Here is a 22,126-nt window from a genome sequence, read left to right as displayed (position 1 = left end):
TGTTATTTTCTCTAACTCTGCCTGCCTCGTATTTGCTATCCTCCTCCGGCTCTGCGCGTCTGTCCGTCTCCGATGGAGGGAGTTTGTGGAGTAACTACTCTCTCAGTAATAGCTTCAGACAGCATAGAATAGAGGAAGCCCCTCTTTGTCCCACTAGTGGGGATGTGAAGTCCTGCTCCAGGCAGCAATAGACCAGAATAAGGAGAGCTCTTCTGGTCTGCTGATGAGGAATGTCCTCCAAGTTAAAGGCTGTCCGTTCTCAGGATTATTTATTGGGTTTTTATGTAATTAGCCAAGCGGAGGGTTTCTAGGAAGATACGATCCCTCACCAGCCAAAAATAGTCACGTTTAACCTTCCTCACACTGCATAAAAAATAATGTTTTTTCCTTATAAAACTGCATTCTTTTTTCACAAACCAAAAAAAAAAAATCACGCCTACCTGTTTGAAAAGCACAAATATTTCTTGTTTATTGTTGTACTGAAGAATGAAAAAAAATGTCCATAGTGTATTTTTCATTGTCTGTTGCATATATTTCTTGACAAAAAAAGAAAACACACACAAACAAAATTTTATTTACAGTTTTTCTTTGGAACTTTTTACTGGTGAAGATCATGGGTTCATTCTGCCTTAAAATTCAAAGCAAGCAACACGATTCGATAGTCCTGCTCCGTCCCCTTTTGCATCTTTTACTTGGGCCACATGCCGATTAGTCTCGCGGACAAACAGAGATCTCTTTGATCTCTTTGTAGAAGAATAGCTCAAACAGACACATCATCGTCTTCTAAATGCGGCCCTGCAAGTTTACAAACAGTGAACTTTGTTACTGTATTTCAGCGCATTCATGTGCCGGCAGTGTGTTGAAGGTTAACCGAGTCCAATCAGCGGTTTGGTCCAGGTAAAAGCAGAAGTTACTCTTTTCAGAAACAATTTTATCATTTAAACAAGCAAATCTTTACTTAGTCCTTAGCTAAATCAATAAAACATCATTTATGCAGCCATTTCGTGAAAGCAACATTCATGATTGTCATTTCAGAGGAGTGGACGCATCTGATTTCTGGCCTATGTCGTGCACATACTCTGCAATTATCACGTTTAGGAGAGACTTTCACCGTTATTGTGTTTGTCCTTCTCTTCTTCTGCTGCTCTTCATCCCTCCATTTCCCTCCCCTTGTTGAATAATAGAAATGCCAAGAGATGAGAGCTCAAACATCAAAAAGCCCATTTCCCAGCTTGACAGAGCAATTTACCTTTCCCCATATTCACTTGCACATAATTAAATGTGCTGGATTGGACTGCAGCATATAGACCACATATCAGTATAGCAGCACTGACTGTGAGAAAACATAAAACTGATTCACAGCGAGAGGCGGGTTTTCGATTAGTGCGCAGCTGATTTACACGTGCCTCGTTGCATTTTTTTTATTTTTTTTTATTTACACACACAAAAACACACACGCGCACACCCACCCCTCGCTCACACACAGTCTCCCTGTTTTATTTATATATTTATTTATCTGACTGCTTCCAGCTTTTGATCTACTCCGGGTTCTTCGCTGATTTTGCATCATTTTTCAACTCATAAAAATGAACAATGGCACTAAATCAATTTTTATCATTGCTGTTGTTTCTCAGTTTTGTCTTCAAATTGTCCCAGTCTAATAAAAACAGCGCTGTAAGAGAGATTTTTCTTCCTGTCATCGCTCTGTTGTTGACGTCACCGAGACAGAAATATTCTTTTATCCTGCGTGTCCCTGTGGATGACATCACCTAATTGCTTCAAAGTAGGTGACTAAGTGGATTACAGCTCATAATGTATTGATTTCCACTGTACCTCTGTACCCAATCACTCGCTTATCATATAATTACAAGTCTGACTTCTAGCATGCAACTCGTTTTTTCACCTCTTCCCTTGATATTGGGATGTTCTTTAACATCACTGCCGAAGATAAAAGCCTCAGGGTTTTGCAGTATGCAGTCTACGTGATGCGTCGATAAACAGCATCCGCTCTCTGATCTTTCCTCTCATCTAGTTGTCGTGTCGCGACCGCGTTTGCACTGCTGAACTCCATGGGAAAGGTCAAGCCTCTCTGCTTGTAAAACAGCTCCGTAAGGTGACCCGCGGCAGCGAGCGGCATCGCCCGTGTCAAGAGGCTCAGACGCCGTCATAATGGTCAGATGATGCGCCTCTATGTATCGATTTAGCTACTGTACAGAAATGTACTGCGCCGTACTGTACAGCACAGCGGAGAAACCCTACCCCTGGCACCACATCAGAGAGGGTTCGTGTTCGATTCAGTCAGCATTTAAAGCATTCGGAGGTCAGGAAGAAAATGATGCCATGTGCTTCTTTTTTAGCGGCTTCTTCCGTGTTTGTCAAGAGTCTGAAGTAGCTAAAAAAATGACTGTGAAGACATGGAGGGATTGGGAGAATATTGAAGACAGGATGCATAAATCTAATGGATGTTCGCTTTGTTAGTCAGTTGTTCAGGAGCAGTGTGTCTTTGTATTATTTTACATAGGAAATGTAATTAGCTGTGTGCAGGTTTATGGCTAAAATACAGCCAATTTAAACAATGTAAATGTGTAAATAAATTATCGTTTCATCGCTGGTGGGCTCTTCAGTTTGACACCTTACGTTTATTATCTCCTAAATTCTGGTGGATTTCTCATGGCATCATGTCTGATTGTTTTGTTTTGTTTTTTACCTTTTTTTTTTTAAAAACCTTTATTTTATAACTATTTTATTAAATAAATGGTTAAAATTTAAACAAAAATGGACTAACTTTTTCTAAGTAACCTCTGACAGCAGTGAATGAAGTCTTAGTAGAAACCTTGATCTCAAGAGGGAGTTTATGAAAGGTTTTGTTGAGTATTAATATCTGTATTCCACAGCCCACTGGCCAAACAAAGGACAGACCATTTACCTGAAAAGTCATGCATATTTCAAAGCTTAAAACTTGTTTTCACACAAGGCTTTGACTGATTTGTGGCACAGTCATGACACATGCAGCCACTTAAAATTGACGTAAGCAAGTTTCCATCTGATTGCAGTCACCTAACAGAATGAGTTGGGAGGTGACTGGTCCATGCATGGCTTCTGAGTCGCCGCCTCTGTACGAACCTACACGTCTGAAATGGAACTGAAAAGGACCACATGACTTATCAAGTTATGTCCTCTGATATGTAATAATTCACATTTGCTATAGATGTGTTGTAGTAGATCATAGCCAGAAGAAGTGAGTCACGTACTGAGTGGGATGTAAAATGATTCCTTATGTGGTTTTATTCTCTCACTAGCTTTACTTTGACTTTTACCATGTGACAAGCATGCTACACTAAGGTTACTCTTTTCATGCACAAGCTGAGTCAGCAATTTTAAAACATTTGGTCCTCTATTAGAGATGAATGGACATTTAGATTCAATTGAAAATGTTGTTACTTATTAGATCATCTTATAATTAAAAACTATCAACAATGTCTTGAAAATAGGAAGAATTTCAAAAACTGTTGGGAAAAAAAAAAAAGAAACGTATGAAATGAAATTTAATAAAGATTCATCAACTCATTTAGGGATGAAATTTCATCTAAAATCTTCCGTATTCTCCTATTTAACTCACACACACATACCCACTAGGGCTTGGCAATATGACCAAAATCTCATATCACGATCTAGCTCATTTTAAATCCCCATAACAATATACATATATAATAGATTCTTTCTCCATGCTTTTTGAAGTGCGCATGCCGTAAAGCGCATCTTGACGTAAAATACTGTGGTAAAGCACGTTATTACGGCGTTAACGATAGAGCCTCATATGATACAATAGACATTTTCTATAGTCTACAGGATATATATTGTCATATTGCCCGGCCCTAATAACCACATATTGGCTGAGCAGAATGTTATTTGTCAGCTGATCAAGGGGACAGACAGTGAGAGATAAGTTATATTGTGGCTTTGAGGAACAGTGTGACTTTAGTTTGAAGGAGGAAATGAGCTACAATTGAATTGTAAACAACAGTTAGGTGTTTTTTTTAACAGAATAAAGCTAATGATGTGAACAAAACACATTGTTATTACATGAAGTCATCCCTTACAAAGCCATAAGCCTCTTGTTGTGATCTTAGGTGCATCTGGACAATACAAGACAATCATGCTCCAGTTCATTTAACATTTCGCTACCTAATCACCTCCTCGTGCAGGAGTGACATAGAGGGAAAAGCATGACTGAGAAAATGTTAAGGGCTCCCAATATGCATGTTTTGCTAAGACATGCTTTATGTGTGTGTGTGTGTGTGTATATATATATATATATATAGTGTAAAATATGTTGTTTTTTTTTTTTCTAAATATATTTGTTTTATATATAAATGAAAAATAACATAATACATTTGCAGGAAAAAAAAGTGGGTGACTCCATATCAGTTTTTGATGGTCAAAATAATCTCTTTATGTACCACATGTTTACCATCCATCATTCTTGGTCTCACTGTGCATCTGTCTGGATACTGTGTGCCTACAATTTTAATTTTCATTGGCAGCTTCATGTTGAAGTTGTTCAGACCGTCTCATGGCGGCATGCAACACTTTGCCCCGATGCCTGTGCACAAATTGCATATTTGCTCTGTGTTTCTGGTAACATGGTTGCATTTGTACAACAGTCTGAGAGCTGGGCTTGTTGGCGGAATAAGCCATCCATCAGCCTATTGTGTAGTGATAGCACCTTATATTCTCCACCATATTATACAGATGGGACAATTACAGCTGGGCCAATAACTGCAGCTAGCTGGGACCAAAAGGGCCCCATATGTGGAATGAAACATCAGTCGCAATTACATTTGTGTGTCTTTCTCATCTGTCCTTCCCCACAATCCTCATACCCACCCCCTTCCTTCCATGCTGCATCACCCCTCCTTGCTCATCTGCCACTTGGTAAATTAAGAGCCTCTCTATCATGACCCAAATGAGAGCGGCTCATTTGTAGCTGTTATTTATTTGTAATGAACTCCCCTCATCATCTCCCTGCTTGCTCTCCCTCCTCTACCATGGAAACATGGCAAAAAAAAGAAAAATGAAAGGCATCTGATACTCATTGGAGTGTTGTTGTTTTTCTTTTCCATCTGCTAACACTGTCCATTATGAGTTGGAAGCTGAAATGAATGGTTAAATGGACATTTTCCCTCTATGATCCCATTTGTTGTCTCTCGTACTACCTCTTCTACCTCCTCATCCTCCTGTCCTCTCCCCTCCACCTCCCTCCCTTATCCACAGATGGATGTGTTTCCCTCCATGGCAGCAAATAGGCCAGGGATGAAAATGCCATATTTAATATAAATTGGTGGTTCTCACTTACTTACAGTGCCTCTAAAAGAAAACACACACACACACACTCAGTCTCTTGCCACCTGAATAAGACAAAGAGTCTTTGGCTGAGCATCTCCCGTTTCCCATCCCATTATCTGTTTTCTAAAACTCAATAATTGAACTGTTCCATTGGAATACATCATCTGGCCCACTTTCACAAAGCCCCATTGAAACAACTTTTCTCCCTGGCCATTGTGTTTGACTGTGGCATGTTTTTTTTTTTTTTTCCCCTTCTTCTTTTATCTGATAGGCATTATTCCTGGCGTGGTATTTGTCCAACCACAAGTAATGACTGCAATTTGCTGCCATTTGGTGTCCTGTAAGAGGCCTGTGCCTCCTGATGGCGGCATTATAATGGTTATCAGACACAGGGTTTCTATTACCATGCTATGAATCTGCCATAAGCTGCTGTGTCCACTGGTACATTATAGCGACATGGAGGAGGGATGTGCAAAAACTGAAGATAAAATGTGGGGATTTATTGGCCTGTAGTCCTGAGATGTGTTGTTTGTGTGAAAACTCTCCTGGGACGGAACTTGTAATAAAACATGTATGGAAGAATGTTAGGCTGGATGGCCTCCACTATAGTACAAATTTCATACTTCACAGGGCTGTCTTTTCCACCTTCCACCACAAATTATGGTTTTCTATCATTGCATTGGTATGTAGTACTACAGTTGTACTTCTTTCCTTAATTCTTGAATGTCAAAAGAGTATTACTAATTAAAATAAGGCATAGAAATGGCAGCTACACTTTATGATGTTGCATTATATCATGATATTCACTGACAATGATGATAAAAATAAATAATTATAATATCTGGTTAACTGGTCATGTGCGATAACATCATGATTTAACCTCAAAGACACACAGTATAATTGACTGCAGATTTAAGGTTTTTACTTTTTTTTTTTTTTTTTTAAATTGTATTTTGAGTTATGATGTTTTTTCTTTACCTTCTCCTTTATTGGTGTATAGTACCTTTGCAAATATATTAAATTAAATTTAATTAAATTAAATTAAACAATATGAATGGCACTTCAAATCAAAGTTGAGAAAAAAAGAAATGTCTCGTATCAATGACCAAAGTGAGATGACATATTTAATTCCTCTTTAATTCAGAATTAAGATTAAATCAGTTTTAGAGATGAAAAATTACAATATTAACATCTTATTCTGAAAAGACAAAAGCAAGAACGTTTGTAGATATCCAAGTATCAACTCATATTAAAACCAAATTTGAATATCTGCTCATCAATCATACATCTGTTCTCAAAACATTATATTAGACAAACTTAGTGAGTAAGTAAAAGTTCCCTTTCTAGGTTTCTAACTTGCATCAGGGTATTATATACACAATCACCACCTTCCACCACACCAGGTGTGTTCTGTCTCTGCAGTGTAATGGATGTTATACTTCACCTAAGTGAGGCAGTTGGAGGTGTGTGTGTGTGTGTTTATGCGTGCGCACAGGCATTTGCCATCATGATTGCGAATGCATCATAGTCAGTCAGTGATGTATGTAAAAAATTAAAAACTGCCCCAGAAAACTTCTTGCTCAGGAGTAGCTTTCTCCCTGGCACCTGTGCCCGTGTTTCTGTCCCCACGGCAGCATACTGTCTGCCAATCCACCTGTCACTGGCAAACACAATCCACTCTGAGACACAACATATGGATGCTGATGCACATGATGAGGTTTTGGAGTTTTAGGGCAAATTAAAATCGCATATGCACAGGGATGATTAAAATATTTAATAATGTTCACGAAGAGGATTGACTTTAGAGAATCATAAATCCTGGAAAGAGGAAAAAAATCGGAAAACTTTAGCTTCATGGATATCTTAAAAAAAAAAAAAAAAAATAGCAGGAGGTAGCATAATGTCCACAAAAGCAATTCCTTAAAGATGCTGTCTGTCTCACTATGATACCTGTTTGTAGTTCTTGAAGTAAATTGGAATAGCATTGTTCAAGAAGCTCAAAGTTTAATTTACCTTGTTGGCTATGTATTCCTGATGTCAAAGCTCTGATTAGACAGGAAATGGACAAACATCATATGTAAGTGATGGAGCTTCTGGTGCTTTCGATCCTCCGGACCCTTTCGTCAGGTGTTAGCTGATCTGTGTATACTAAGCTTTTATGCTTGGTGTAAATAGCGCTCCAAGAATGCTGGTTGCTAAACATCAAATTACGTAGTTTAATTTAGTCTTTTAATATTCTCTCTTTCTTTTTCCAGTTTTTGTCTGTAATTGATGCAATCTCAGAGTGGTGCCAAAGTCTGTTGAATGGATCCTCATGGGTCCATTGATGCTAATATAAGATTTCACCATGTTGTGAACAACGCTTTAATTTGTTATATAAGATTAACCTTGATGAAATCACAGGCTGAGAAGTAGCTCGTATGAGAAATATGACGGTGAAATGACAATTCTCAACTTTTCAACATCTTATATGAAGAAAATGATCAATATTTGTGCAGACATCTTTCGACACTGCTAGCCTTGAATATTAGCAGTGTCAGATTTTTTTTTATTATTATTTTTTTTATCTATGATAGTTACTCTGGGCTTTTTGTTCATAATCTAGTTCCACAATAAGGAGTTTCTATTTGTGCTTTGCATATATAGTTTTTGTACTTTTTGATTTTTTCTAAGGTTATTTAATCTGCTAGTGGTAGAAACCATCATTTTTATAGCACATTAACCAGGTTTTGTCCCTCCTAGGTCACTCGTGTACCAGTGGAACGTTGTGAACAGTACACTTCCTGTAGTGACTGTCTGGGATCAGGAGATCCTCACTGCGGCTGGTGTGTGCTACATAACATGTAAGTGTATGGCCTATAAGTACATTTATGTCTTGCATTTTATCTTTTTTTATTCACTATTTTAAATAACCTCTCTTCTAGCTCATTCTTGGATCATTAATAAACCATTCTCCTTATTAATGGATTAAAATATTATGTTTGAGAGCTTTGCAGCATCAGCTATGTGGCTTACAACTCACATAGGGGGTATTTACAGCAATATTTGACAATTTTATTCAGACATTTTTGTAAGTTTTATAATACTTATCTTCTAAGAGGGGAAAAAAAGAAAAACAACTACCTTCATTGGAATTTCAGCATTTCTGCAACAGCACTCATTTGCACATGTTAAGAACAGAAATTGGCAGAGAATTTTCCAACTCTATCTGACCAGCTCCCATCCTGCCAGTTGTGCAGTTCCTGATCACAACAACAGGTCTCATTGTTTTTTTCACTATGTGCATGTTCTTTAATGTAATTTTCTAAAAGATTAAATATGCTGATTTGCTCAAAGATCTACCTCCTCATTACAAATAAATGTAGATTATAGACATTACACTTTACTTTATAGACATGACAGTTTACACTGAGATGAAGGTGTTAAGTCATGGTGGCCAACATGAACACATGTGTTAATGTCACTGGAAGTGTCTTACCAGCAGGTAGCCAAAGCAACCGATGAATGAGCTGCTGATGGTGAGGCGTGAATGAGCCGCTTATGTCAAACACCAAATACAAGTGGTGTATCAGTGGTCTATATGACCTTATGCTGCTGTTTTACACTTTGCTTGGACTCATTTTTGCTGTTAGATCACACAGTGATTTATTATACGAGCTAAAACAGGTGATAATAATCTTGAGGTATGATTAACCTCTATAATGTACATCTGCTTCACTGAAACTCTACAAAGCACACAAAAAAGTGCTGAGTGGATTCATGTCACCATTTACCACAGCGTGTTCCACTTATTGCTGTGTTAAGCTCATTTAATGCGTAGGTTGCTCATATGCACCTCCCTAATTAACGTCTAATTTCCATGCATCTCTGCTTTCTAATAAACATGCCTGAAAACTCAGCATCCTGGGGTTGTTCCATACACAGTATATTGCTTATTTTGTCAGATAAAGTCCAAAAACCCATGTGTGTGTAGTACTTGTTTTTATGATTCCAAAAATGAGAAGCATTAAGGCGATCTATGCATTTAAAGCAAAGACATTTTCCCATGAAACGAAATATAAATTTGTTTTATCCAAATGAAGACAGCCAGTAAACAGGATTAATGTGGATTTCAACAAAACAAATCTGAATTTAATGCTCCAAGGGTTTTGTATGGATATGTGACCAGAACATAATCTTCTTTGGTAGATGTTCAAGGAGGGATCGCTGCGAGCGAGCAGAGGAGCCTCAGCGTTTCACCACCAGAGTGGAGCAATGTGTCCACCTTTCCGTCCACCCCGAGACCGTCTCTGTCACCATGTCTGAAGTGCAGGTACAGGGAGTCGGAGTATCTTGCGTTTATCAAGCTTTTTTGTATTATATGTGTGTGAAGTTACAGTATACAGTGAAACAGATTGACATAGAAAGTAGCACGGCTGATATGAAACAATATTAAGTTAAGCTTGTAGTTGTGTCATCACAAGAAATCATGTTGAGTTAGAACAGGAAAGTGAGCTGTGAGTCACATAACTAAGCAGAATTTTCTGCTGTGGGGCATCAGTAATGAAGTATATTGATTGAGATTTCTGCTGCACCTCATCTTTCTGCTTTCCGTCCTTCTTCCTAGTTGGTGCTGCAGGCGCAGAATGTACCCAGTCTGTCGGCTGGAGTGAACTGCTCCTTCGAAGACTACGTGGAGACGGAAGGGCGGATCTACAGTGGACGGATCTTCTGCCTGTCTCCATCTACAAAAGACATCGCACCAATCACGCGAGACCAGGGTAATCACAAAGAACATCAGATAATCAGACAGTTAAAGGAAGTCTCTATACCTACATCAATTCCTTGTCATTATTTAGAATAAATAGCCAGATTTATAAGAATATTGACATTTTTTTTAATGTATGACTCATGGGTGCCCAATTCCAGTACTGGAGATCTACTATCGTGCAACTTTTAGATGTATCTCTTCTCCATCTCACCTACATCAGATGAACGCTTCCCACCAGGCCTCTGTAGCGCTGAATAACATGCAGATGAGGGAATTCAGTCATCTGATTGTAAATCTCCAGGACCAGACTTGGAGACCCTCTAGGTTAACTGCATTGTCAACTGTTACAGACATGTGTGTTTCCCAATGTCCTTCTCACAGTTTAATTGTAATTCCATGTCATTCAATATATGGAACTATTTTGAAGGCGAACCAATCACATGATGATCTTTAACGTACAAATGCCAACAACTGCTAATGCAAGTGTCGCTAGACATTTCATGTTGGCAGCAGCACTGCTGCTGTTCAGTGTTTCTAAGTCCCCCACCTTGCAGCTTCTGCTACTACCAGTTACTCAACTCATTTGTCTTTCAAGCGGTACTTAGTGAAATGAAGAAACAAGACAGCTTGATAAGACTTGTTGGTTATTGTAAGTGTGGGTTCTCCTTGGGTACTCTGGCTTCCTCCCATTATCCAAAGATCTGTCTGTTTGGTTGATTGGTCACTCCAAAGTCTCTGTTGGAGTGATTTTGAGCGTGCATGGTTGTTTGTTTTCCTCTGTTGGCCCTGTGATGGATTGGCAACCTGTCCTGGGTGTACCCTGACTCTAGTAGCTGCTTGGATAGGCTCCAGCCCACTACGAGCTTGCATTAAGTAAAGCAGGATAGAGAAAATGGATAGCTGTTAGATCTGTTACTATTAGCGTGAATTTCTTCTGAGATTACAGAATATAAGTATTTAAGACAAAAACCCTCGTTTTCAGAAAGACTGTATTGGAGTAACACGATCTTTGGCCACTATCTAATTGCCGGTGGTTTTGTAGGTGGTTTTGAAGTTCAGTATATCGCCGGTTTCACAACAGCATCTTAAATCCGTCTGTAAAAATGATTATAACTGCTGTAAAATTAATTTTCAATTAGAGGTCTTCTGCAATAACTTCATGGTTCTCACTGTAAAGTTAAATTTTAGGTTCATTGCAGACTAACTGAATAGCAGTTTTGTATTTTGATGCACACATATGAATAAGAGCTTTATTCAGACTGATTGTTGAGCTTTATTTATTTATCTATTCATACTTTCACAGCTTAACTTCTCTTCAAACACTGCTCAAGGCTGTACTTATTTTCTAGCAGAAGCACAGAAGTTGCAAAACGCCAGCTTATCAAGAAAACCAGTGGCATGTAAAATGACACTGCTATGATTTAAGAATATATTAAATATGACTCTATGATCCTAAAATCTAATCACATTTTCAGGCTAACTGTCTTTGACAAATAGCTAATAGAACTACAGTACATGAGCACTTCACATGAAATGTTAGACACTTTACAAAGAATGTAAACTTTATTGTTTTGTGTGTTTACTTTTAGGTGATCAGCGCATAATAAGGCTGTATCTGAAGTCAAAGGAAACAGGAAAGAAGTTTGCCAGCGTCTTTTTCGTCTTCTACAACTGCAGCGTCCACCAGTCGTAAGTTGAACATCTGTTGCTAACTATAAATGGAATGCTCAACAAACATCTGATTAAAATGCACTTTTTTTCCTACGTTGAACAGCCTGAGAGCTTTTAGATACACGGTGATGTTACACATGCTGCAAGATGCATAGTGGTGGAAAGTGATAATTAACAAATGTGTGAAAATGCTTTCTTACCAGAAGCTATGGTGCTAAAATATTAGCCTGCAAGTAACTAATTTAATGAAGAACGGAGTAAACAACATGAAACCTCTGCTGATTCAATATTCAATGTATTCAAGCTTTTAACAAATCAATTAGTTAATTAAATTTTAAGCAATAAAGGGACTACTGGTGAGTGAAATGATAAATCGATAGCTAACCATGCAAGAGCTGGAAGAGCAGCCAAGCTTGGGAGGCTAATGTCAGTCATGTTCCTTCAGTGATTCTCAGTTTAACTAGAAAAATAGTTCTTTACATTTTAGACATTTTTTTATGGATTTTTGTCATCTTAGTGTACTTTCCAGGAATCTAGGAAGGAAAGAGAAACACATATAGTCCTCAGGCAGGAGTGTTTTTTAAGTGTAAAATGTGTTTTTTCTATTAAATATTTAGTGGCTGCTAGCTTAGCTGCATTTATTTTTAGCATTTATGTATTAATCTATTTAGTATGTATTATGTATTTATTGTGTTAAGTTCACAATGGTATTTGTATCATTTGTTCACAGTATTTATAGGAGAAAACATACTAAACCTATGGACTACAAAATAAGCTACTTTCAACTTCAAAGTTTGTAATTTAGACCTATAAAACTATGTGTAGGCTAGGTAAGTAAGCTAACCTAGACAACTTTGTAGATTTAAAAAAAATCAGAATATCAGTTTTCTCTTAGATCTTATTTTCAAGTTAAAGTACATTTTTACTGCAACAATTGATGTATCAGTATCAATATTTGTTTTAATTCTGCTTATATATCGTGCTGGGGAACTACTGGTTACTTATTAATATTTCAAACTGGTTGAAATAACTCTAGCAATCTTTGATATGTCTGAATTTTAAATGTTTTGTATTTTTTATACATATTGTTCTGTTTTTGTTGTATCCTATCAGTACGAGGTACAATATCATCAAAGCCATGCTGCTTAAAATGCATATGATGGAGACTGATGACCAATCTAAGATTGACCTCAGATAGTATTAGAGTCTTGTGATCCCTGAACATAAATAACACAAAAAGGGCAGTATATGACAAGGTTTTGTGAGTCATTATAAACATTTTTTTTTTTTTTTTTTTTGGTTTCTTTTTGTTAAGTTTAGTTAGTTTGTTTTTTAAATTAAAGAATATCATGTTATACCTTCTTTTCGCCCCAAAATACTGGCTTGAAAATGTACAATATTATATATTTTATCCTTGTCATGCCAGTTTGGCTGATGTTCATCTGAATTTACGCAGAATGAGGAGGTGGACATTGGAGAGAGAAGCAGAACAGCAGTGAGATCAACCGAATAATGAATGAAGAATGAGCTCCTAATTGCCCTGCCTTGTTAAATAAAGGTTAAATGAAAATAAATAAAAAGTCGTTTGGTAAACGACTCTTGGCTTCTTCAGTGAAGTCGGTGAGTGTGGTTCACCGCCCACGGGTTTGAACACTTTTGCTCTTTCTCACTCTTGCCTCTTCCACCTGGCTCTGACTCACTCCGACCATTTAGCTGTCTTAGCGTCGATGCAACAGACTTGACAGTGCATCTTAAACTTACTGCCAGGCATTACTCTTCATTGCGTAATTTCTAAATAACAAGATAAGAATAAGGGCACTTAGAAACAGGCAACAAAATCATCTGAACTTTAGTCTTCATGCACCTGTTGATTAAATATTGTGTTTTTTTCAATATATAAAGTATTAAGATTTTTAAAACGCATAACACAAATATTTCTATATTTCTTAACAATTTATATATAAAAATAGCATTTTAAAATTGGCCTCATTTCCTAAATTGGTTACTCTACACCAGCTAGTAAACCAGTGTTAGGTCTGAAAATAATGCTGCCATCATTCCCTCCTCCAACCCCAAAGGCCCACTTTTCCTATCTTGTTCTCCACCTTCCTTTTGTTTCCCTTTTACCATGCCCTCTCCCATTCTGCACTTTGGCTGTCTCTTTGTCCCATGGACTCAACCCCTTTTAGCCCTCTCCACCCTCCACTCACATCTCCTTTTTTCTTGCCACTCTCTTGTTCATAAAGCCCATTTATTGCTTGCACTCTGCTCTCAGTCTTGCATATATCTGCATAGTAATAGGTTGTTAATTAGCTGTAGCCAGGGTGCCTGTGTGGAGATGGTCATAATGGAGTGGGCTTGGACAGACCGAGCTCACCTGGGCCTCTTTGCAGGGCCTCCAGGGCTAGTTCATATTCTGAATGCACATGTGAGCCAGTGTTTGAATGTGTAAGGACTTTCATGTTGGTTATTGGTAACTAAAAAAATCACACACACTCATATATATGTATATATATATATATATATATATATATATATATATATATATATATATATATATATATATATATATATATATATATATATATACACAGTTGTGCTTGTATGTATTCATACCCTTTCATTAAAGAAAAGGCTAAATTTACAACAGTCACTCAAATAACTAGAGACTTAAAAATATAAAAATAACTAAAATTTTGCAAAAATATAATTTAGTAATATAAGACACCTTTTTTTCATTTAATTGAGTTGAAGACAGCAAAAAAACAAACAAATTGGTCCTGGACAAATCAGAGCACTTTTTGTGTTGAACAGTGGGACAAAATACCTGTCAACAGGTGCAGAAGTCTGACTGTAGTGGAAACATTGAAATATTAGTTTGAGTGATGTAATATGTAATAAATTGTCTTATTTGTTTTCTTTTTTAAAAAATAAATATTTTCATTGAATCGGAATTAGAAAATAATATGATGATTTTCATAAAATTTTTATTTATTATTACTTGAGTCAATTTCAGCTTATTTTACAGGCAGCTGTTTTTTTTTTTTCCTTCTTTAATGAAAGGGTATGACTAAATATGTGCACAAATATATATGTGTGTCTATATATATATATATATATATATATATATATATATATATATATATATATATATATATATATATATATACAAAAACTTGTGTGTGTGTATGTATATATATATATATATATATATATATATATATATATATATATATATTTAAAAACATGCAAGATCTATCAAAGTAATTGAAGGAGCAGCACACATTTCTGCTGTGTTTATGTGGGTGTCTGTTTATGCAATATACCCCTGATCAACCATCCCACCTCGTCCTCTGCCGTTTGCTGCGCAAATAGGCATGCTGCTAAGTCTTTGATGTTGGCTTTGCCAGCCCCCTCAGGACTCAGCAGGACTTTAAAAACGACAGTGAAGTTATTACAGCAACAGCTGTAACATAAAACCACATATTAAACACCACTCACCTTCCAGCGTCACCTTTCACCTCTAAATCTTTGACCTTGCCTGTAGGAAGACAGGCACAGGAAAGAAAGCATGCTGTTAATGGAGTTATCCTCGTGGGCGTGGTAGGCCAGTGAAAGCAAAGTGCAGACTCACAGACGTACAGTATCAGCACGAACGTACGAGCGGAGCAGCCTGCAGGCAAGCACCCAAACGGGCGTGTGTGCAACTTCACACAACAAAACGCTGGAAGATGGATGCAGCAACCAGCATCACCAGCCGCACAAATGCAAACACACAAACAGGTGCATGCACAGTCAGAGGGAGCACACAGAGACAGAAGGCACAGACTTGGCACAACAAATTATGCTGAGAGCTATTTACATACGCTTTTACAATATTAGAAATTTGCATTAAAAAAGAGGTTTGGAATAGTTTAATTGAGCATGCCGGAGGAGGAATAATGCATCTTTAAAGAGGGGGAATAGAAACAAACAGGAGGGAAAGTGCTGGAGGGAAGAGTGGAACATGGAAGAAAACCCACATTCCCTGAGAGCTGGAAAGGTTTGAAGAGAGAAAGGGGAAATATAAAGCAGTGTTAGCAAACGAGACAGAGATTGTGTCCATTGTGTCAGGAATAATGCGTCCCACACAGCTAAAAGGTTAGCGCCCCAGCTTCAGGCCACCATGACCATTACAATATGAAAGGGTTGAAATCTATGCAGTGAAAAGAGGCACTCAGGGGATAGGATCGGCCCACACTCCAAGCCCTCAGGAGCAGCTCTCATTTCCAGGCGACCCCCCACCTTCACCCCCATTGTTGATCCACTGATGCACATTAGGATTTGTGTGTTGGGAAACAGTTTAGAGCCATCTCTTTCTCAGGATTACATAACCGTTTGCTAATGCTGATTTTACTGATAATAGTTTCTGGTTCAATTTTCAACAAATGTGAACTTATTTAATTGAACTGAGAGTTGAGACTCGCAGATTCACTGCTTTTGGACATTACCATGACAAGATTCAATATTATCAAGTAATGAGCCTGAGCCCACCCATTGAGAATCTAACTTCTCATTTGGCTCCTGTGCAGTGTAACTTAATGATGTATGTATAACTTTATTGATGCTCACTTTGAAGCTTTATTGGATAAAACACAAAGAGACCTATTTATAGATTGCCCTGCATCCCAGTGTTATATGTTCTAAGTAATATACACTTGAGACTGGAAGATATCAAGGAGATGCATCATACAAATTAGGGGCTTCAATACAAATCCAACATACCTATAACTGTCTCACATACCAATAAGACCATTAAAGGTTTAAGATTCATGCCACAAATTAACTGACTGATGTATTCCGTTAGGGTCGGCACATGTTTGCATGTTTTGATGGACTCCAAAAATAAGGTTAATCACCTAATTACGAAATAATTTCAGTTCAAGCTGTAGCGCCGTCAACAATGACCAGAATTAATTCAAGATATAATTGCTCCCCTCCCGTCCAAATATGCATGTCTTCGAGCCGGCTCGCATATCAACAGCTTTGTTACATCGATCCAACCTCACAAGAACAAAAGCTTGGAGAAGATGAAAAGTCGTTTCACCCCGGCTCTGTTGCTAGGCCTTTTGCTAAATAGCAGAGGGATATTATTGACTACATTGCAGCAGTGCAGCCACTTACCTCAAGCCAGTTGTCCTGGCATTGACAGCTCTACTGTAAGACAAGTCTCCACAACTCCGGTGACCCAGAGGAACACTTCCATGTCAACGTGGGCGACAGCTTGTGCATATGTTTGTCTAAGGCTGCCGGTCTGCGCAATTGTTGTTGTGTGAGTGCATTAAACAACTATGAATGTGCATGCACACATCCCTCCAACGGGGAATCGATAAACCCCGGGGTTAATAGTGAGGAGGAACTGGCTCACCAGCTCTGTTAACAAACATCGGACTGTTAGCATAACCTCAGTCTACCGTTCTCCCTGTGGAAATCCACTGGCATTGATTACAAACCTCATGCAGTTCAGTCTGGTCACACTAGCTTATCCCCTGGCTATGTAAAGCCTCTGCCATCAGTCTGTCACTTCAGTACAAGCAGTTTAGGAGTTAAACCTCCAAAATCTGAATAAACCAAGGACAGATAGGCAAAGACAGAGCAAGGATTAGAATTAAATCCAATTTGAAGTCAGCCTTTCTGTTCAGTGGGTTGGCAGAGCAATTGCCCCTCTAGTTGAAGGACCCATGTATAAACTCCCATTGTGGTTCATTACTGTGGAGGTTCGCACATTACTTGTCAAAGATCACTTGTCATTGACTGCGTGAATGGTATTGTGGTTAATTTTCCATTCAATTTCCAATGATATGCCTGAAATTGGAATAATATATTTAGGTGGATTTAAGTTATTTTGTTCTTCTATATGAAGTTACCTTGAGGTTCTGGGTAAGACAGGAAAGTTTTTGTGTATTAGATACATAGATTGAGTTCTGAACTATTATTTCTCAGTTGGTACGGTTACATGATGTTTTTTAATTTGGACATAATGCAGAATTAAATAAATCCGAATTAATATTTTCTCCGATGACTTTACATGGAAATAATAGTTCCAAATGGAGGTTTACATGAAACACGTCTTTACATAGTTCCGCTTTAGAGCAGCGGGTTGGGAAGGGTTTTGATTGGACAGAGGTCGCACATGACGTATTGACGTTGACTGGAAATGAACAAAGTTCGCTCCCTGCTTCTCGTCTTTTCAGTCGTAACTTTGTAAAAACTACATAATATGCACCAGTTTCGCAGCTATTTTGATTGTAATTTTGAAGTACCAGCTCGACACGAGCATACTGCTTCACTTTTTTCACCAACTACAAAGAAGAGGGAAAATAGACTACTGAAGACAGCAGGCAAAACAACGCGCTCCATTGGAACAGCACCAGGTAACGAGCATGAGCAAAACGACCGGAATTAACTTCATGCAGAATTAAGGTTTACATGAGAAAGGAATTAAAATGCGAAAAAAAACAGCCACTTACTTCGGAATTAAGTTTAATTCCGAATAGACATGTAGTTAGGAATTATGTGTTTACATGGTATTTTTTGTCAGTTTAAAGTGCAATTAAATTTTATTCAGAATTAAAGAGGAATTAAAACTCCCATGTAAATGTAACAAGTGAGAAGCCTCCTAACGACAACTAATTCCAACTTGCATCCTACCTCTACTCTGAGTCCTTCCAGCCAGTAAAATTCAGACTAATGTGTACTTTTATAATCTCTCTTGATCTGTCCTTGTCTGTCTATTTTTTCTTGCCTATTCCAATAAAATCCTCTTCTTCCTTCTAGGAATCAGCCGTGGTTTGCTTTAAAACAGCCATTGTGTTGAGAAGCAGTTGGTGGTGTGTGATGCGGTGCTGTAAAGTGAAATGATGGTGTGAAATTAAACAGCTTCCAAGAAAATAAGGTAGTGAAGTGCAGCTTCTCAGCCTCGGGGCACTGCTGGGAAATGACGCCTCCAGGAATGTACAATATAAACACCACTATAATCAGTCTGAAACATATTTTTAAGTTCGAAAGGTTACACACTGATTGTTTAAGATAGTGTAACATCTACCTGATTCATCAGCTTGTATGTTATTGAGATGTGATCTGCATGGTTGCATGTAGCGGCAGTTTACTTTGTCATTTCAAAGGATTTTTGGCATTAACCTTACTTAAAAGAAGCTTTTGCCCACCTGGCAAATTTGGAGTCCATATTTGCTTGTATTTTAGTTCTCTTGGTTTCACTGTAGCCTCAAAAACATATTGTACTCTAGCTAACTTTGCCAACTTACTGCCAAAGGCTTAGCTGGTGTTTCTTGTATTTTGTTTCGCAGTGATAAGAAAACACTCGCAGAAAATGTGATCATGCAGAGACTCTGCACAAAATAAAGTTTTGTTTTGTCAACAACTTTTGAACCACTGTTGGTGAGACTTCTGACATTAACAACAAAACATGAAGTGGAAATTGTATTTATATGCAGTATTCCCTTCCTTCCTTTCTCTCTGGTCACCACAATGGCCTTGAGTTTGTCTTGTTATCCGTGTTTTAATGCATATATATTCATCTTGCCTCCACAACTCTGAAGGGATGAAAAAGACGAATAAAAAAAGTAAATTTTGTATAAAAACAGGCTTATCTTGGTCTGCCAGCTTAGTTCACTGTAAGCCTCCAAGCGTGAAGAATAAGGAGGAAGGAGTGAATCGCCAAAGATTCCTTCCTGCTCTCTCTTTCTACCATTTACAGCATCCGTCTTGGCCTTGCTGACAGCGGGAATGAAATCTTAATGCAAGAGGCCACTGTTATACTTGTCATTTCAACAAGATTTCTGGAGATTATACCAAAAACATTTGATCTTATGCAACTGTAGTGATGCATGTCCACGCTTGGCCTGTCAGAGTGTGAATCACACACTCATCGCGACGCTTTTGTTGTGTTCCTCCACTCCTTCTAGACTTCCTTGACAATTGTTTTACCAGCATATTGTGAAGAAACAAGGAGACTTTAGGCTGACGTGTCTGGGTTTCCATTGGTGCAAGCAGCACAGTTATTCTAATTTACCAGTTGGTTTCATACCACAAAGGAGTTGAACAAATGTACTGAGCATATAGAGACGGCCTCCGGGTTACGCGGTTCTTGACTTATATCCTTTCGACTTTTCATTAAGTAAATGTAAATATAAATAATAATAGAGCAAGTTTCAAAGTAACGAGGGTCCATATAAGCTCTTACGACACGAGACTCGGAGGCTGAGACGACGCCTTCGTGCGTATTTTAATTGCCTACTGTTTTTCATTAATATGATGAAAAGTAAAAGTATTTAATGGGTAATATGTATTTAAGGTGTGTTTAAGGTAAAAAATCAGACAGAATTTCGAGTTACTTTGCAGGAACGGTACTTGTTTGTAAACTGAGGATCGCCTGTATCATATATGGCCATGCAAGTTAGATCTGAGATTTTTTACTTTTGTTGCCACAGTAAGGAAGCATAATCATTCCTGCCGGTATTATTTTCCGACTTAAAGATGCAACATCTTCTGGTGACCTATTGTTTTGGTTCTGATTTTAGAAGTTATTAACTAATACTGAGACTCATTATAATCTATGTTTCCTGCACTAGCATTACTTTAGCCTTTCACTAATGGATCACGTGAGTTTAAAGATGCCTGACTGACTCGTATGCTTGTAAAGATTCTGCATTTCGGACACAATCTGTGTCATATTAGCATAAAGATAAATATTTAACCTATTTTTTTCTCAAATGGGAGAAAATGTCTGCTCTACATTCAGGGAATCATAAAAAGTGCTTTGATTTGTGAATAAAAATTGTCCTTCTTGATATTCATTTATTTCTTTTCCACAATTACTAAGGTTGTTAAAAAGTTGGTCTAATAAAAGACCCCCTTGCCTCTTATCCAGAGGGGTTTTATTGGAGCTATGAATTGTTTTTGGCTTGAGATATCCATCATCTATCACTTCACATGGGTTTATTTTTTTACTGCCCACTGTGTGGTGCTTGTCAGGCGAAGATGGGAGGCCGCCACTCAACTTGGCGAGAGACAAAACCACGCTGTGGAACTCTCATAATGCATTTTCTTCATTCATGTGGCTCAGGTGCAATGACAACATGTAAAATGTTCAAACTTCATAATAAAATAAAAATTAAAATACTTGATAAGATAATGGAAAATATCATTTAAATATATATATATATATATATATATATATATATATACATATATATACTTCTCTATTAAATAACACAATGCAACTCCTCAAAGAAATATATCCTAATAAATTAATGTGTAAGTGGAATTTAAATGTTGATAATTTATATTGTTATCTGCATTTTTGGTATATGATATACTTATATAAATACACAAAATGTTTGAATCCTCTATGTTTATGTCAGAGGCCAAACTAAAAAATCAGAACCTAGTAAGAGAATGTTAGACGATGCAAGTCTGCTAGCATGACTTATATGAGGACTTGTCATGTTCATTCAAACATGAATTCCAACCACTTTTAGATGCTCTGAGTGCAAGTAGAAACAATCCATTTTAGTGACTTTGGATGATTGTACTGTTGCTCTAAAAATACTATGGCTAACCATCTTTCTTTGCTTCCAGGTGCCTTTCCTGCGTTAATGCTAACTTCCCCTGCCACTGGTGCAAATACCGCCACATGTGCACGCAGGACGCCAGTGACTGCTCCTTCCAGGAGGGCCGTGTCAACACTTCACAGGTGAGGGGTTGACACACACAAACACATTAACACAGATACATACTTGTTGTTATACCTGCTCCCTTAGACGCTCTTAAAAAAAATAAAAAAGGGAAAACACTAGAAAAAAAAAAACATTCACACAAAGAAATTTGTTTATACAAATATATTAGATTAGATAAATCTTTATTCATCCTTCACTCCAGAAACTGACAGTGCTGTAGCCTATATAGTGCACTGTTTATGCTAAATCTGATATAAAAATACATGGCTTTTTGTATACACATACCCCTTACATACAAAGAAGAGCCCCCCCCCCCCCCCCCCCAAAAAAAATAAAGCAGTTATAATTACAGTAAAAAGGCAATCTGAAGCAACAGTAAATTAGTGAATTTATAGAGTTAAGAATTGAGTGTTGGTGCCAACGAACATGCGGACATATGAGTATGCAGATCTGCATAGTAAAGCCAAAATGTGCAACAGGGACAATTGCAGCATCTGACTGTGTGTATGTGAGTGCATGAATGCGTGCTGTTGTAAGTGGCCGTGCAGCAGCTGTTGCACTCTAAGCAGCATTGGATTTATTCACGTATAAACAAGTCAGGGTGAATGAGTATGCAAATGGA

General features: G+C 37.7%; 1 protein-coding gene across 1 annotated transcript in view; it reads left to right on the top strand.

Moving 5' to 3' along the window:
• Positions 1 to 22,126, top strand: part of LOC306755432 (plexin-A1-like) — a gene marked incomplete at both ends in the record, with an annotated part of 239,478 nt that overhangs the window by 96,272 nt on the left and 121,080 nt on the right. Inside the window, 5 exons of the mRNA XM_079239811.1 lie at positions 8,089 to 8,189; positions 9,535 to 9,658; positions 9,953 to 10,106; positions 11,686 to 11,785; positions 21,407 to 21,521. Of these exons, the coding sequence (XP_079095937.1) occupies positions 8,089 to 8,189; positions 9,535 to 9,658; positions 9,953 to 10,106; positions 11,686 to 11,785; positions 21,407 to 21,521 (594 nt within the window). The remainder of the gene's footprint in view (positions 1 to 8,088; positions 8,190 to 9,534; positions 9,659 to 9,952; positions 10,107 to 11,685; positions 11,786 to 21,406; positions 21,522 to 22,126) is intronic.

Source organism: Telmatherina bonti, assembly GCF_933228915.1.
Source record: "Telmatherina bonti genome assembly, chromosome: 4".
Taxonomy (NCBI): Eukaryota; Metazoa; Chordata; class Actinopteri; order Atheriniformes; family Telmatherinidae; genus Telmatherina; species Telmatherina bonti.
Note: the sequence above shows the minus strand (reverse complement) of the source record. Positions and strands in the feature narration are given on the sequence as shown.